This window comes from Rhinopithecus bieti, unplaced genomic scaffold (genome assembly GCF_001698545.2).
Source record: "Rhinopithecus bieti isolate Rb0 unplaced genomic scaffold, ASM169854v2 scaffold_32012, whole genome shotgun sequence".
In the NCBI taxonomy this organism is placed as follows: domain Eukaryota; kingdom Metazoa; phylum Chordata; class Mammalia; order Primates; family Cercopithecidae; genus Rhinopithecus; species Rhinopithecus bieti.
Genome location: NW_016814432.1, coordinates 1,781,840 through 1,798,829, shown reverse-complemented (window position 1 = coordinate 1,798,829; position 16,990 = coordinate 1,781,840). Strand labels below are relative to the sequence as shown.

The window sequence follows — 16,990 nt, the reverse complement described above, 5'->3', positions numbered from 1 at the left end:
AAAAAAAAAAAAAGGTTATTGTAACTACCGAACATCTGCTTTGCAAACTCAAACTCAGGATAGTTTTTTTTTTTGAGATGAAGCCTTGCTGCACGCCAGGCTGGAGTGCAGTGGCGTAATCTCAGCTCACTGCAACCTCCCCCTGCTGGGTTCAAGCGATTCTCCTGCCTCAGCCTCCCTAGTAGCTGGGATTACAGGCGCGCACCACCATGCCTGGCTAATTTTTGTATTTTTAGTACAGATGGGGTTTCACCATGTTGGTCAGGCTGGTCTCAAACTCCTGACCTCGTGATCCACCTGCCTCTGCCTCCTAAAATGCTGGGATTACAGGCGTGAGCCACCGTGCCTGGCCTCAGGAGAGTTTTAAAATGAATCTAACAGCTAGAAAAAGTATTAATGGTGTTTCCCTCACCCCAGCCCAAATTCATATATTGGAAACTAAACCCCAATGTGATAGTATTAAGAGACAGAGCCTTTATTAGGGCCTTTAGGGGTCATGCGAACGGGAGGCTGAAGAGAAGTGCCTTGCCCCTTCCCTCATGTGAGGACATATAGAAGGGCTCCATCTACGAGCCACACACGCTTGCCAGACACAGAATCTGCTGGTGCCTTCATCCTGGACATCTCAGCCTCCAGAACTGCGGGCAATACATTTCTGTTGTTTATAAATCATCCAGGCTAAGGTATTTTGTTGAAGCAGCAGGAACAGACTGTGAGAAGTAGAAAATTTTTATTTCAAAGTCACATCATTATTGATATCTAATAACTACTGCTTCCTCCTTACCTATTTGAAAAAAGTCCAAATTTCTATCTGCTTGTGACTGCGTTTTACATGATGAGGTGGTTCCCCCTGAATTCGGTGGTACCTTTGGGATGGTCTGATCTGAATGATAACTCATTTGGGAGCTTCCTGAAGAGCTAAAAGCTGTCCTGCTGAGCAGGTGCACGGAATGCAGGAGGGCCGTGTGGAATGGACAGAAGGTCTCCAGTCATCTCACAGGAAGTCCCAAATGCATTTGCAGGCACTGATTTTTTTTTTTTAATACTCACAGTTAATGTTTGTTGTACTGGCCTCTAGCTACAAAAATTAATTTTGAATAACATAATACAAGCAAATAGAAACCTCAGATACTTGACATTAATATTATATAGCATTCACATTTTGCTGTAATTTAAAAATCAGATCTTTTCTTTATAATAAAATAACCTAACACAAATGTCAACTCCCCATAGTTTAAGTTCTGATCTACGGTATTTCCATCTTTCTGGTGCATTTGGGTTTCGTATCTTTTCTAATTTCTCAGGATAGACACAGAGGTCATTATTATTAATTTTTCTCATCAGTGTATTGAAGACTTCAAAATTCGTCTATCATTTGCAATACATTTGTGATTTGATTCTAAATATTTTGTGATTTCTATGAGAATTTTTGCTTATCTAAGAAACAATATATGAATATATATAAATATGGTAATATGACAGCACAAGCGATTTTGCAGGCAGTCTCTGCAGTCTTGAAATATGGCCTACAACGTGGAAATTTGTGTCCTTTTAAAATAGTTAAAATTGATATCAAATGCCTGTGGAACTCCGTGGCAGGAGATGGATTTTGAAAATCGAGACCATAAATGAAGAACTAGGCCCAGATGACACAATGGAGGAGGAGCTGTAGCCCCACCTTCCAGCCCCTAGGGCCAGGACCCCCAAGGGCCACTGCCCAGGACTGAGGGCACAGGTGGTGTGAACGAGCAGGACAGAGCTTCCACAAGAGGACATCACTTTTCATTGCCCCAGCAATCTCAAGTCCTGTTCCTTGATTTATCCTCAGGTGTTACCCACAGGGAGGGGAGAATCGTGGAGATGTGCTCACTACACACAGTTTTGAAGCCAGGATAGGAGGTGACAGTTCAGGGAGGATCCTAAATGCGGCATATTTGAGTATGGACATTTGAGTGGTGCCATTTTGCCTTCAAGACAAAGCCCTTGTAAAATGAGTTGGAAGAATTCCTTCTGTTTCATTTTATTGGGGAATAGTTTGAAAAGAGCTGGTATTGACATTTTAAAGTTTCGTAGAATTCAGCAGTGAGGCCGTCTGGTTCTGGACTCTTCTTTTTTGGAAGACTTTTATGACTGATTCAATCTCATTACTTGTTATTTATCTGTTCAGTCTTTCTGTTTCTTCTTGGCTCCATCACGGAGGTTGCATGTGTCAGGAATTTATCCATTTCCTTTAGGTTTTTGAATTGATTGGCACATAGGTATTCATAGTGGTCTCCGATGATTCTTTGTATTTCCGTGGTATCTGTTGTGATGTCTTTTTTTGTTTCTGATGTTATTTATTTGGGTCTTCTCTGTCTTTTTCTTAATCTACCTAACAGTTTATGAGTTTTTAAAATCTTTTCAAGAAAACCAACTTTTTATTTCATTGATCTTCTCTATGGTTTTGTTAGTCTCCATTTCATGTATGACTGCTCTGATCTTCATTATTTCTTTCCCTCTGCTACTTTTGAGTTTGGCTTGTTCTTGCTTTTCTAGTACCTCGAAATACATTATTGGGTTGTTTATGTGAAATCTCTCTAGTTTTTTGATGTAGGCATTTGTTGCCATAAACTTGCCTGTTAATACTGCTTTTGCTGTGTCCCACAGGTTTTAATATATTGTGTTTCTATTTTCATTTGCATCAAGAAATATTTTAGTTTCCTTCTTAATTTCTTCCTTTGCCCATTGGTTGTTCATGAGTATGTTGTTCAGTTTCCATGTATTTGTACAGTTTTGCATGTTCCTCTTGTTATCTGATTTCTAGTTTTAGTCCATTATGGTCATATAGGATACTTGGCATGATTTTGATTTTTAAAAAGTTTTTGAGACTTGTTTTGTGTTCTACCATACAGCTGATCCTGGAGAAACTAAAACCTTCTTCACAGTAAAGGAAACAATCAACAGACTGAAAACACATCCTAGAGAATGAGAGAAAATCTTTGCAAACTATTCATCTGACAGGGGATTAACATCTGGAACATATGACGAACTCAAACACCTCAACAGCAAAAAAAGAAACAACCTGATTTTAAAAATGGACAATAATCTGAATAGACATTTCTCAAAAGAAGACACAAATGGCCAACAAACATATATTTAAAAAAAGGTCAACATCACTAATCATCAGGGGAATGCAAATCAAAACCACAATGAGGTATCAACTCACCCCAGTTAGGATGGCTATTATCAAAAGACAAAAAAAAAAAAAAAAAAAAAAAAAAATGCTGGCAATGATGTGGAGAAAGGGAACTCTCATATGATGTTGGTGGGAATGTAAACTAGTACAGCCACTATGGAGAACAGTACAGAGGTTCCTCGAAAAACTACAAACAACCACCTCATGATCCAGGAATCCCACTACAGGCATTTATCCAAAGGAAAGGAAATCAGTCAAAGAGATATCTGCACCCTGAGTTTACTGCAGCATTATTTGCAGTAGCTAAGATATGGAATCAACCTAGGTGTCTAACACAGATGACTGGAAAAAGAAAATGTGGTATATATACACAATGGAATACTATTCAGCTGTAAAAAAAAAGAATGAAATCCTGTCATTTGCGGCATCATGGATGGAACTGAAAGACATTATGTTAAGTGAAATAAGCCAGATACAGAAAATTAAACGCTACATGTTCTCACTCATGTGGAAGCTCAAAAAAGATGATCCCATGGAAGTGAAAAGTAGAACAGAGTGTCCTAGGAAGGGTAGGGGGAAGAGGAATAGGGAGAGATTGATTAAAGGATACAAAATTACAAGAGATAGGAGGGATATGTTCTAGTGTTCTGTACTACTGTAGAATGACTATAGTTAATAACATATCATAGAGTTTTAAATATCGAATGTTCCCAACACAAAGAAATGATAAACGTTTGAGAGAATGGACATGCTGCATGCTGTGATGTGACCACTATATATTTAACGTAGTGCAACATCACTATGTACCCCGTAAATATGTACAATTCTGATGTGTCAATTGAACAGATGCCGTTACAAAGATAAGGCCCTGCATTACGCATACCAGGCAGACATTGACGCTACTGGAATCCCATCACTCCAGGCACTGAATCCCAGAGAGGATTCAATTCTGCTTGTTCCCCTTTCTTATCTGGGCCCACACAGCCCTTGCCCTTCAGGAGAAAAGTCTCTCCTTGTCCCAGACTTCAAAGCCACAGGCGCAGACCAGAGCCTGAGGCAGCAGGGCATGTGTGCAGCCTCTGAGACTCTGCCTGCTCCTCAGTGACCACTCCCTTGTCTTTGTCATCCTCCAATTGGGTCTAAAGACAACACACTTTGGATACCTAAAAACTGACAACAACAAATAAATGTCTTTATGAGAAGTGATGATGAGCAAGTCCCCTTTCTAGAGAGTCTCTGAGAATTGCAAAGCTCATAGAAAAGATTTCAAGGATATTACTGTTTACAAAGGCGTGGTGTGACCTTAGGATTTAAGAAGTGGGTATGGGCCTCTTTGGGAGCCCAAGCTTTCAATGGGTCTCCAAATTGTTTCTATTCTTATACGTACTAAGCATTGTCACTACAAACCCATTTCAGATGGATTTGTAGTGACGAATCCATTGAGCACGTTGGATGGAAGCCTGCATGGTATGGGTTATAGTGGGGGCCAGTCCTAGGCAGTTGGTCCAGGGGCTAGTCAGGGGAGGCTCTGGAGACGCCGGGCTCTGCTTAGGCCATCTTGGAAGAAGAGCAGCTGCAGGGCAGGCCCTGCATCCCCTCGTACTGCTGGAGGTGTGGGGGCAGGACCAAGAGGTAAGGCCCCGGGGGTGTGGGACGGTGTGTTTGTTCTGTTCAGAGAGGTGCAAGCTGATACACCCGAATGCTGGGAATGAGATGAGAAGACACGAGGAGGAGAGGGATGCAGGGCCCAGGTAGTGGAAGCTCCTAAGTGTTATGGGCTCTGAAGAGCAGCAGCCACGGGACTGGAGTGGACTGAAGTAAAAGACACAGCGCTCCCCAGGAGATTGGGGCACGAGGCAAGGGACAGGCTCCCCTTAGCTACACGACTGTCTCCACTGTGGGAGGCAGCACTGCTCACCACCTTCCCCATGACGGGATTTACAACTAACAGGCAGTGTTCCACCAGTTTCCCCTGTGTCTGATGCTTGCAAGTCCATTATATAGTGGCACTATAATTACCCCCATTTTACAGATGGCAAAATTCAGGCCAAGAGAGTTCAAGTACATTGCCCAGGATTACACAGCTATTCAATGGCAGAGCTGGGATGTGAACCCAGGCAGTCTGATGAGATAGCCCACACCCTTAACCTCTGTGGACAAAGCACAACAGCAAACCTGTGTTGCCTGGATGGCACTCTAGTGACTGAAGTTGGGAAGTACTGGTCCAGAGACGTGTCCTCAGGCATTCTGGAATGCCACAAGCCCAAAGGGTATGTGTAGGGAATACTTAAGTTTTATGATGCACTCCATGAATTTAAATTTGCTGCAAAATCATTAAGAATTCATTGGCCTGTCAGCCTCTGAGCAAGCCCAGAGATGGTTGTTTTAGTTTGGAATAATGTGCAGCGTGGCCATATTATGGGAACTTAATGAAATCTCTGCTGACAAGTACATAATGTAATAACGCCATGCAAATTAAAAAGCCAGCCAAGGGCTCGGGACTTGGGAGGAATAGAACTGAGCCTCAGAGAAATTGATCACTTTCAACAAAAAATCAGGAAGCACGGTGGGTAGCTGGAGCCACATCTGCCTGGTGCATCCTCACGTGGAGATGGCCAAAAAGCGGCCTTGAGGATGACTTCTGCAACCATAAAACACAAGCAGGCATGAAAACCACAGCAGCTTCCCTGGGAGAAAGCCTTGAAATTGGCTCTCAGAGTGGCTGTGACCAGGATGGCAGTGCAAGAGGAGAGGAGGAAGCTGGAGGAGTCCCACTATCTTAAGTCTGTTTGTGTTTCTATAAAGGAACACTGGAGACTCTGGAGGCTGTGTAATTTAGAAAGAAAAGAGGTTTATTTGGCTCACAGTTCTGCAGGCTGTACAGGAGGCATGGCACCAACATCTGCTCTGCTTCTGGTGAGGCCTCAGGAAGCTTCTACTCATGGTGGAGGGCAAGGGGAGCTGGCATGTCACGGGGTGAGAAAGGGGGCAAGAGAGGGGGGAGGTGACAGGCTCTTTCAAACAACCACCCCTTGAATGGCCTAATAGAGCTCACTCACTACCGTGGGGAGGGCACCAAGCCCAAGGGATCCACCCCCATGACCCAATACCTCCCACCAGGCCCCACCTCCAACACTGGGGGTCAGATTTCAACATGTGATTTGGAAGGGACTCATGAACAAACTGTATCACCCAGGTAAGGAAAAAAGAATTTCGTTCATGCAGCAAAGGGCTTGCTTGAAACCACAGGTGGGGAACAGGAAGTTTCTGAAGCTGTAAGTATTTAATTCTTTACTCTGTGGTGGTACTATCACTATCCCCATTTTATCGATGGGAAAATTCAGGCAAAGAATGTTCAAATACATTGCCCAGGATTACACAGCAATTCAATGGCAGAGCTGGGATTTAAACCCAGACAGCCTGACTGGAGAGACCGTCAGGCTGGGAAGACCTAGAGGAGCCCAGTCTTCACACCTAACAAGTGATGGCTCTAAGCTGGCTGGCTCACTGATCCCCAGGGCTTCTGTGGGAACGATGTGGGCAGAACTAAAAGTCTCCACTCACCCTCCGAGCCCTAAACCCCATGTGGGGAGTGAGAAGCAGAGAAGAACAGAGTGGAGAGTATTTTTCTCTTTGCTTCTGAAGAGCCGTTCAGGACAAGGATGCTGTCTAGAGCAGAATGTTCAAGCTGAGGTCACCCAGGACCAGGAAGGAGCAGGCAGAGGCGCTGCTGGGTTGTGTGTGTGTGCGATCCCCCAGGGTAGAGAGAGGCAGATAGCTGCTTCCCCACTAAGCAGGTGTCAGCACCCCAACGCGGTGTGGATACAGCAATGGAGGGGCACAAGGATTCCTTCTCTAGGGTAAGTAGGATGCTTGCAAACTTGGAGGATCTCACAGCAAATGTTCACTGACGGGCCATGAACCTGCTAAGCAGACGGCATACAGCAGCGCTATGCGATGCACAGGTGGCAGTTGGTTACTGATAAGCTGAGGGTAGGCACAAAACCCGCGTTCTCAGTGGCACGTCCAGGCAGGTGTCCTCACTGGCTCCAGGTCTCAGTCATTTCGACACTCTGACCTCCCGCATTCCAGCAGAACTCAGGGACGGTGGAGGGGCTCTTTCCTCCTGATGACACATCTAGTGGAGCTCTTGTCTAAAGGTCAATGACAGATTGGACCCCAGCCTTTTCCAGAAACCCCTTTGGGATGGTTAGAAGGTTCACAATCTTCATTAATGATTCTGGAACCCCCAGGGCATTCTGGCCATAATACCTGAACTGGCCTGAACTCAATGCAGGCAGAACACAACTGGGATACCAGTGCCTTTAGCCTTCACTTGTCCCTCCTCACGGAGCCCTGCAGATGTTCCACTGCAGGATAGTCATATGCTGGATGACAGTCACATCCTGGATGCCCTGCTGGCGTCCAACGTGGACGTATCTCGGATCAGCGAGAGCTGTGCAGGAACCACACCACGGTGCGTGCTGAGCGCACCTGCTGAGACAGCCCCCTTCGCCACACTGTCCACAGCAGCTGGAAGCAGTGACCATCTGTGAGTTACAGTGGAGGATGCCAGGGTTGAGTCTGGCTATGGAATTAATTAAGCAAATCACAGATAAACCCATTCTCTACTTAAAAACTAAAATATTACAGATTCCATCAATGGATGAATGGATAAAATGTGGTCCACCTGTGCAATGGAGTATGATTTGGCCTTAAATAGAAGGGATCTGACACCTGCTATGGCCTGGGTGAACCTGGAGGACACCGTGCTCTGTGCAATAAGCCAGCTGCACAGGGAGGAACACCTTGACGTTCCACTCACATGAGGCACCGGAGGAGTCAAATTCATGGAAAGTAGAGTAGAGGCTGCCAGGGCCTGGGATAGGGGAAGGGGGAGCTAGTGGTTAATGGGCAACCAGTTTCTGTTTGGGAACGGGAAAAAGTTCTAGAAATGGATGGTGGAGATGGTTGCACAACATTGTGAATGTGGTCACTGAGTTGTGGATGTGGTCACTGAGTTGTACACTTAAAAATGGTTTCAATGGAAAAATTTATGTTATGTGTATTTTACCACAATTAAGAAAATATTAGAAGATGAAGCCCCCCCATACCACTCACCCCAATCCCAGTGCCCCTGCACTCACCCTCCCATCCTCCAGGGCTAAGCCCTCCCTGGCTGGGCACATGTCCTTCCCAATCGTATTCAGGGCACCGACACGTGCCTGCATCTCCAGGTACCTCCTCCGCTATGACACACTGCCCCCACATCTCAGTGAAAAATGCCGGTCTCACTCCAAACATTCCCTTCCTTTTAGATTGGCACACATTTGCCCACCTGGTGCTCAGAGACAGTTCCCCAGGTGTGCACAGTGGCTCGTCTCCTGAGGTCTTGAATAAAAGCACATTAATTCCTACTTGTGAGGAGAAGGCGCTAACTCAAGGCCGATCAAACCTCACAAAAACGTGAACCATGCCATTTTCCAAAATGTACTTGGGACATAAAACCTAACATAAACCACAGCATAGGCTGGGCACGGTGGCTCACACCTATAATCCCAGTACTTTGGGAGGCCAAAGGGGGCAGATCATGAGGTCAGGAGTTCGAGACCAGCCTGATCAACATGGTGAAACCCTGTCTCTACTAAAAATACAAAAATTAGCCAGGCATGGTGGCGCAGGCCTGTAATTCCAGCTACTCAGGAGGCTGAGGCAGGAGAATTGCTTGAACCCGGGAGGCGGAGATTGCAGTGAGCCGAGATTATGCCACTGCACTCCAGCCTGGGCGATAGAGCGAGACTCTGTCTCAAAAAACAAACAAACAAACAAACAAACAAACAAACAAACAACCCCCCCCCCAAAAAAACCCCAAAAAACAAAACCAAACCAAAACAAACAAAAAACCCCCCAAAAACCAAAAAACAAACAAAACAAAAAACAAAACAAAACAAAAACCACAGTGTGGATCGGCAGGTCCCTTATCCCATGGCTTCAATTACTCTGAAAAGAGCCATGGGTTGGGGACTTTGGGAGGCCAAGGCGGGCGGATCACTTGAGGCCAGGAGTTCAAGACCAGCCTGTCCAACATGGCAAAACCCTCTCTCTACTAAAAATACAAACATTAGCCAGGCATGGTGGCGGCCGCCTATAATCCCAGCTACTCAGGAGGATGACAGGAGAATCGCTTGAACCCGGGAGGCAGAGGTTGCAGTGGACCAAGGTTGTGCCACTGCTCTCCAGCCTGGGCAACAGAGTGAGACCCTGTCTCAAAATGAAAATAAAAACAAACATGAAAAGAGCCAAGAATCCGAAATTAGGTAAAAGGGGTCTCTGATTGAATGCAGAGGTAACTCAGTCCACTCGCTGAAAACACAGACTTGCTTCACAGAGACGCGCCCAGGGTCTTCACTCAGACAACTGAATCCTAGCTGAGAAAGCCCCAGGCCACTAGCGCTGGGCAGAGGCCTCAGAGCAGGGTGGCACCTGACCGTAATAAGGACTGCGGGCTGACAAGCAGGTGGCAGGAGGCAGCGGGCCAGCTGCACACACAGATGCTTCTGAAGGATTACACCAGTCACACATTAGTACCTGCTGCCACAGGGATGGCTCTCCAATCGCTCAGCAGGGACAGGCAACGTTACAAAACGGAACTACAGTCAGAAGGGGGTCTCTGGGTTGCATTTAACCCAGCCCCTCACTGCATGGCAGGGGACCCAGGCCTGGCCATGCTAATGCCCTACCTGGGGCTTCATGAATGGCAGAGGCAGGCCTGGAACCTGGGGCTTAAGGCCCCTAGGCCAGTGGAATTTTCCTACGTCACACCATGATTGCGGTATTGCTTCTACAGCAGGAAAAATGTATTCTACAAACAGTCCCACCCAAATTAGCTATGCGGAAATGCTGGTTCTTAGAGATTTATATGGCAAATGTATTTATGTGGAACTTTTCCCCAACGGCATCATGTACACGATGTTACTGTATCAAGGCAGGAAAATTTCTCCATGTTTTCTTTTTTTTTTTTTTTTTTTTTGAGACGGAGTCTCGCTCTGTCACCCAGGCTGGAGTGCAGTGGCCGGATCTCAGCTCACTGCAAGCTCCGTCTCCCGGGTTCACGCCATTCTCCTGCCTCAGCCTCCCGAGTAGCTGGGACTACAGGCGTCCGCCATCTCGCCCGGCTAATTTTTTGTATTTTTTTAGTAGAGACGGGGTTTCACCGTGTTCGCCAGGATGGTCTCGATCTCCTGACCTCGTGATCCGCCCGTCTCGGCCTCCCAAAGTGCTGGGATTACAGGCTTGAGCCACCGCGCCCGGCCTCTCCATGTTTTCTTAATACCACCACATCGGCACTCCCCAAAGCTGAGTGTCAGCACGCAGTTCAAGTGGCAGCGCCCTGTCTCTCCTCTGGCACCCGATGCACCACAGGGTAATTGATGATTTAACAGCGGCGTGTTGCTTGTGGCCCATGTCTGTCCTCTTTTCTGGAGTGGAGATGTGGCTGAGTCTCAAGCCCATCTGATTTACATTTCATGGATCTGTTTTACATCTTAGTCCCTGTAACCTGAGTAATTGCTCAGTAGAATCTGTAATTAAAACTCAATACTGTGAAACCCTGTAGGTTGATCATTTTTCCTTGACATCTAAAAATAAAATAAATTATTCCTCTATCCAGTTGGAGACTCTGACATAGACAAGTATACTATGTTGGCTGCCTTCTTGCCAGTTCACTTAACACCCGCTCTGATGAAATGCCAGCTTGGCAATTATATGAGACACACGTCTACCCTCTTTAACGTGCTGTACTAGCACATTTACTCACAAAGAAAATACAGGAAGGAAATAAGATGAACTGCCCATGCTTATTAAATTAATTTTACCCCAAGTCATTCATTTGTTTTTCGAAATATTTAATTGTAGGGCGATACCTGTGCAGACAGGCGTGCCTTCCTGTCTGTGGTTCCACATGACGCCATTCATGGGCTAAACATGCACCGAGCACCATCCACCTGCTGTGGACGGGCTGGCCTGGAGCTGAAACACACCCAGTGTCTGGGCCCCAAGGAGCTCACTGTCTAGTTCGGGAAAAATGTGTAAGTTAATAAATGCCTAATAAAGGAGGAACTTCTATCAAATAGGCTTTCCCATCACAGAGTGGGGGACACAGAGCAGGGACTGGGGGAGGGAGAAGAATTTCAAAAGGCATCGTGGAGATAAGGTTTCCCTGAATGTGATGTGAGAAGGGCTGTAGGCTGCAGCGAGGGTGCTTCTGATCTAAAGGGGTGATTCTAGCCGCTGATGCTTTGGGGTGTTGCCAAGTATCAGAGTATTAGGAGATTCTGAAGAGGTTCTAAAAAAAATAATAAATTAAAGGCTAAAGTTGAATTAAGTACCAGTTTGGGGAGTATCTTTAGCTTCTTTTGCAAAAAATATAAGCTTCAAAACTTTTGCAAAAAATATAAGCTTGGATTCTGTACATCATCTTCCACTTGGATTTTGTAAACGTTAGTTCTGTTTGGTATTAAAACAATAAGGTGGTTTTCATTAAACTTCAGAATTTAGAGAGGAGGGATGAGTATCATGAAATCGAATAAAGACTGGCTCTGAGGATAGTTAGACCCAAGGTTTTCCTAAGGCAAATGAATTCCTTGAAAATCTCTTGGGAGAAAAAGTACATTCATAATTTAAATGACTATGCTGCTAATTCATCTGTTACAAAAGCTCACAACCTTGTGTCTCTTTTGTCTTTCGAAGTGATATGCACCGAGGCTCCAAAATTCTGCTCTGGAGAAATTATGGTGGAAATCTCTTGGGAGCCCCGGGTTTGTGTGCCAATTTTGTAGCCCTGGGCAAGTCACCTTATTCCTTCAGGCCTCAGTTTCCCCACACCTGTAGACCGGGGTGTGGAACAGCACCAAGGTCTTGCCTGACTTCAACACTCTCCATCTAGATTAAGGGCTAACGCTCACTGTCGCCTCCTTCCGGAAGGTGAAGAAGATGCTGCTCGTGACAACCCACTGAATAAATGCGCTTATGCTGCTTCAGGTTTTTGCCAGACCCAATGAAGTCAGTGCCTAAAACGCCTTTGGAGTTGGATTTTTCATGATTAACCAACTCTGAATGGATAACAATTGGCATACATTTAAAACATCCCTCAGTTCATATTAGAGGCAGATGAATACCTGGAGTCCAGTTACAGATTTATCTACAATCTATAACCTTCCATGTAGCTGGGTTAACGTTCTCCCTCTGTCTGCACCTTTCACTTGTTTATCCATAGAAGCAATTATCAGGCTACAGAAAATAAAAGGCACACAGAGCCTTCAAAATGGAATGTGGTAGGGGGATTAATTTGGCATTTTTGCAAATGATTTTTAAAAAGTCTGATGCTGTACAACAATGTGAGGAGGTAAGTGGGCTTCTGCTCCTAAGCAGAATTTTATCGACACCTCTATGTTAGAGGCCTCACCTCCCAATGAAGCGAGTCATAACACCTTAGCCAGTTCTGATGGCTGAGTGAGGCTGTCCGGATGGCACTCAGGACTGCCACTCTTTAGTACTGGCCGTGTGGTCTGCCAGAGTCCCCAGGGTCAAGCAGATGGGCAGCTGGGTCCCCTTGCCCTCATTCCAGCCACCATGTGGACGTTTGCTAGACGCCAGCATGGCAACACCCTAGCAACTGACCCTGGACACCTGTCACCAGAGGCCCACCCACTTGGTCTCTGTCAGTTGCCAACAGCCCAGCCCCACCACCCCACAAAGTGCACGCATGTGCATCTCAAACCGGCCTGGAACAACCCCAGCTTCCGGGTGGGAGCAGGGTGGTGAGATGTACTCTTGGGGCACATCTTAGCATGGGGGACAGGAAGGACGAAGGCTGGCACTGGGGATAGTCACACTGGCCTCCACAGCAGAAGGTCAGTGCTCACTTCCCCCTCTGCAGGAGTCTCTCCACTTCTACTTGCAGGCATTTGTGTTGACGCAGGGGTTCCTACTGTCTTACACAATCTCTGTGGAGTGTTGCCTGAGGGCTCCCTAAAATTCCATGCCATCAGCAAATCCCAAAATACCCACTTACAGAAAGCATTTCAATCTCACTTTTAATTGCTCCATTTTTATGATTGAAATATGGGTTACCATTTTATTTCCACATCTGCCTTTTGTCAGTATTAACCAATCTTTCTCCCATTTAGATAGTTTGTAGGCAAAAAAGATTTGACCAAGAAATTTTTTTTAATGTTTCCTATCGATCTCTCAAATTGATTAGTGGATAACTTGCAAAAATAATTATTGCTTATTGATTCAAGCTCCCGGAGACTGCGTGGTTTGACTCACTGCTTCCATTTTCCTTTGAGGAAAGCATTTTCCTGTGTGCTTAACTGTTGCTGTAACTGAATTCAGTTTCCCTCCTCTCACGCAGGGAACCCACAGCACTTATTTTATCTGTAATAGAGTCTCTTTGTTTAAAGCAGAATTTTGCCCCCCTTTTGAAATAAAACTGTTTTTAGTAGAAGTTGTTGTGTCTGTCAAGTGTGTTTGGGCAAGAAAAAGAGGCTGATACCTGCTGGATTATGTATGTATAAAAATTCTTGGCCGGGCGTGGTGGCTCACGCCTGTAATCCCAGCATTTTGGGAGGCCAAGGTGGGCAGATCACCTGAGGCTGGGAGTTCGAGACCAGCCTGACAAACATGGAGAAACCCTGTCTCTGCTGAAAAAACCCCGTCTCCACAAAATTAGCTGGGCGTGGTGGTGCATACCGGTAATCCCAGCTATGGGGGAGGCTGAGGCAGGAGAATTGCTTGAACCCAGGAGGCGGAGGGTGCGTGAGCTGAGATTGTGCCATTGCACTCCAGCCTGGGCAACAAGAGCAGAATTCTGTCTCAAAAAAAATTCTTAAATGGTCTTTTAAAAGTCATTTCAATGATAACAAGAAGCAAAACTAACTGATCAGCTTAACCCATTTTTATTGAGCCCCTTTTAGGGCAGGTACTGATACCCCAATAATTTTAAGAAATGTTTTTGTCAGTGTTAAACAATGTACTTAAATAAAAAAGAGGGCACTGAGGATTCCTCCCAGGACAGAAGTGTAGCTCTGCCAAGTAAATGCTGCTCTCAGCAGCCCAGGGCCCTCCGCTTGCCCGGCGTTCTGGGTCCCTGGGCCACAGCACCCCGGCTCGGCATGTGTGACTGGGCTGAGCAGCAGGTGGTGGTCCCTGTGGCTCTGGAGTCCACCTGCTGGAATTCAGACCCCAGCCCCACTTACTAGCCATGGGGCCTCAGCAACACCGTATCTCTCTGTGCCTCAGTTTCCTCATCCGCACTGGAGGCCGTCCTGGTCTCTACCTCAGAGGGTCTTCAGGAAGATTTAAGGAGTTAAGTTATGTAAAGTGCTTAGCAGAGTCTAAGAAACAAACCTAAAGAGATATTAAAAATCAGTGTTATTCTGACCAAAATATTTTTAATGATATATAAAAGAGCCAAAAAATTAGGACTATTTACATGTTGGAATTGTGTGTGTGTTTTTAAAAATGAGGCATTTATTTAACCTGAGGTAATTTAATGTTTTATAATAGCTTTCTTCATGAAATTAAAAAAAATTAAAACTCCTTGTAGCATGTCCATTTTTTTCCTAAAGGTTTCTGCATGGCCAGCCCCTGCAGTGTCTTCTCCCAGCCAGTGTCCTTTACCGCAGCACACTCTCACGTCCTCTGCGCTAGGGTTTACCTCTTCATTTGGCGAATTGGTTCTGTTCCTTACTCTCCAATATGTTATGCAGTGCAGCGTGATCCTTCTCTAATTTCCTCATTATTTCCCATACTGCTTATTATCTTCTTACTGCTTTCCCCGATGCTTTTGATGATCACGCTGATTGCCAGCAGCTCTTTCCTCTAATTCACCAGCTTCACACATTCGGCCCTTTGCGTTTCTATCTCCACGCATTTCATGCAAAACACACACATTAGGTGGGCTCGAGGTGAGAATATTTTTCTACGAGGTGTGCACCTGATTAGAAGTCTTGGGGAAAGAGCAAGAAAACTGCACACACTCGCTTCCCGCAGGGTTGGAGGGATGGATTTGGGTGTGGAAAGCACTTTGCCAGCAAGATGCCCTGTCTGTGCCTGCGGGGAGGTCGGGGGAGCAGGCTGGGGAAACCTTCCCCGCTCGTGAGCCTGGAACACTGCCGTGACTGAAGACTCCTCAACGTGCCTGCATGCCTGCGGGTCCCTACAGTGCAGGGGAAATGCATAGAGCCAGCACCAAGCTTGTTTTACTTTCTTTCATCACTTCCAGGAACACTGATGACTTCTGCTGTCCAAGATGGTCAAGATATCTGCACCCTTCATGGAACTGGACAGGACCATCAGATCTCACAGGCCCTTCGAGGATGGCATCTGTTTCATTTCACTACACAATCTCGAGCCCTCTTTTATGTATGAAAAGTGTGTGTTCCACCGGGCGTGGTGGCTCACGCCTGTAATCCCAGCACTTTGGGAGCTGAGACAGCGGATCACTAAGGTCAGGAGACCGAGACTATCCTGGCTACACATTGTGAGAACCCCGTCTCTACTTAAAAACACAAAAAATTAGCTGGGCCGTGGTGCAGGCGCCTGTAGTTACCCAGTTGCTCCAGGAGCTGAGGCCAGCGAGAAGTGGCGTGACCAGGAGCGGAGTTGCAGTGAGGGCCGAGATCGCACCACTGGTAACTTTAGCCCTAGGTGCACGAGCGAGGGACTCCATCTCAAAAAAAAAAAAAAAACAAAAACAAAAGTGTGTTCCACGCAGTTGACTCACGAGGATCTTTTTTTTTTTTTTTTTTTGAGACACAGTCTCGCTCTGTTGCCCAGGCTGGAGCGCAGTGGTGCGATCTCGGCTCACTGCAACCTGTGCCTCCCGGGTTCACGCCATTCTCCTGCCTTAGCCTCCCGAGCAGCTGGGACTACAGGCGCCCGCAATCAAGCCCGGCTAATATTTTTTTGTATTTTTAGTAGAGACGGGGTTTCACCGTGTTCGCCAGGATGGTCTCGATCTCCTGACCTCGTGATCCGCCCACCTCGGCCTCTCAAAGTGCTGGGATTACAGGCGTGAGCCACCGCGCCCGGCACAGGATCTTCTTTTGCAACTTCTTACCATCGTTTTTCAAAATACGTTAGGACCTTTGTGTGTGCTTCCCAAACAGCAGGGCTCAGCGGGGTCTCTGGAGCCCTTCTCAAAACACAGGCTGACAGGCCCACTGCAGGTGTTTTTATTCAGCAGGCCTGGGGCTGGGGGTGGGCCTGAGATCTGTGTTTCTATCAAGTTCCCAAGTGATGCTGATGCTGCTGGCCCAGGGACTGCACTTTGAGAACCACTGACATTTGAAAATCAGTTCTGAATGCTTTTCCCACATTTGTGAGTGATTTGGTGAAGCTTTTTTCATTTCTTGGTTTCCCCACCTACAAACAGGAATAAATCTACCAACCTCTGGTTCCTTGGATCCAGGAAGAGCTAAGGAATCCGTGAGTACTATGGTTAATACATTTTCACACGTAAGAAGCGTGCAGCTGGTCTGAAGAAAAGCGTATTTCTAAAATGTGAAGACACAATCAGCAAACATCACAGTGCATGTGTCTGCCACGAGGGAGGCGTAAGACGTCCAAGCGCAATGCTTTCTTTCTTTGCCCCCCTGTTCCATGAGGGCAGGACTGTCTGTCTTGCTTACGATGACACCTCCACCCCTGGAGAACACTGCTTTAAGCACTCACGTGTTGGGCTGACAGCCCTCACTGGGGAGCTTGTTGAATTAGCATCAACATTCTGCACCTGCTCTTAGAGCAGGCGAG

At 46.3% G+C, this 16,990-nt stretch overlaps 2 protein-coding genes across 3 annotated transcripts in view; one reads left to right on the top strand and one right to left on the bottom strand.

The window, feature by feature from the left end:
• Nucleotides 1-3,094, top strand: part of PSMG4 (proteasome assembly chaperone 4) — a 45,054-nt gene extending 41,960 nt beyond the window's left edge. Inside the window, exon 3 of the mRNA XM_017850295.1 lies at nt 2,892-3,094. Coding sequence (XP_017705784.1) covers nt 2,892-2,968 — 77 coding nt within the window. The 3' untranslated portion in view covers nt 2,969-3,094. The remainder of the gene's footprint in view (nt 1-2,891) is intronic.
• Nucleotides 1-16,990, bottom strand: part of SLC22A23 (solute carrier family 22 member 23) — a 191,505-nt gene that overhangs the window by 30,530 nt on the left and 143,985 nt on the right. The gene's annotated exons all lie outside the window — the stretch shown is intronic.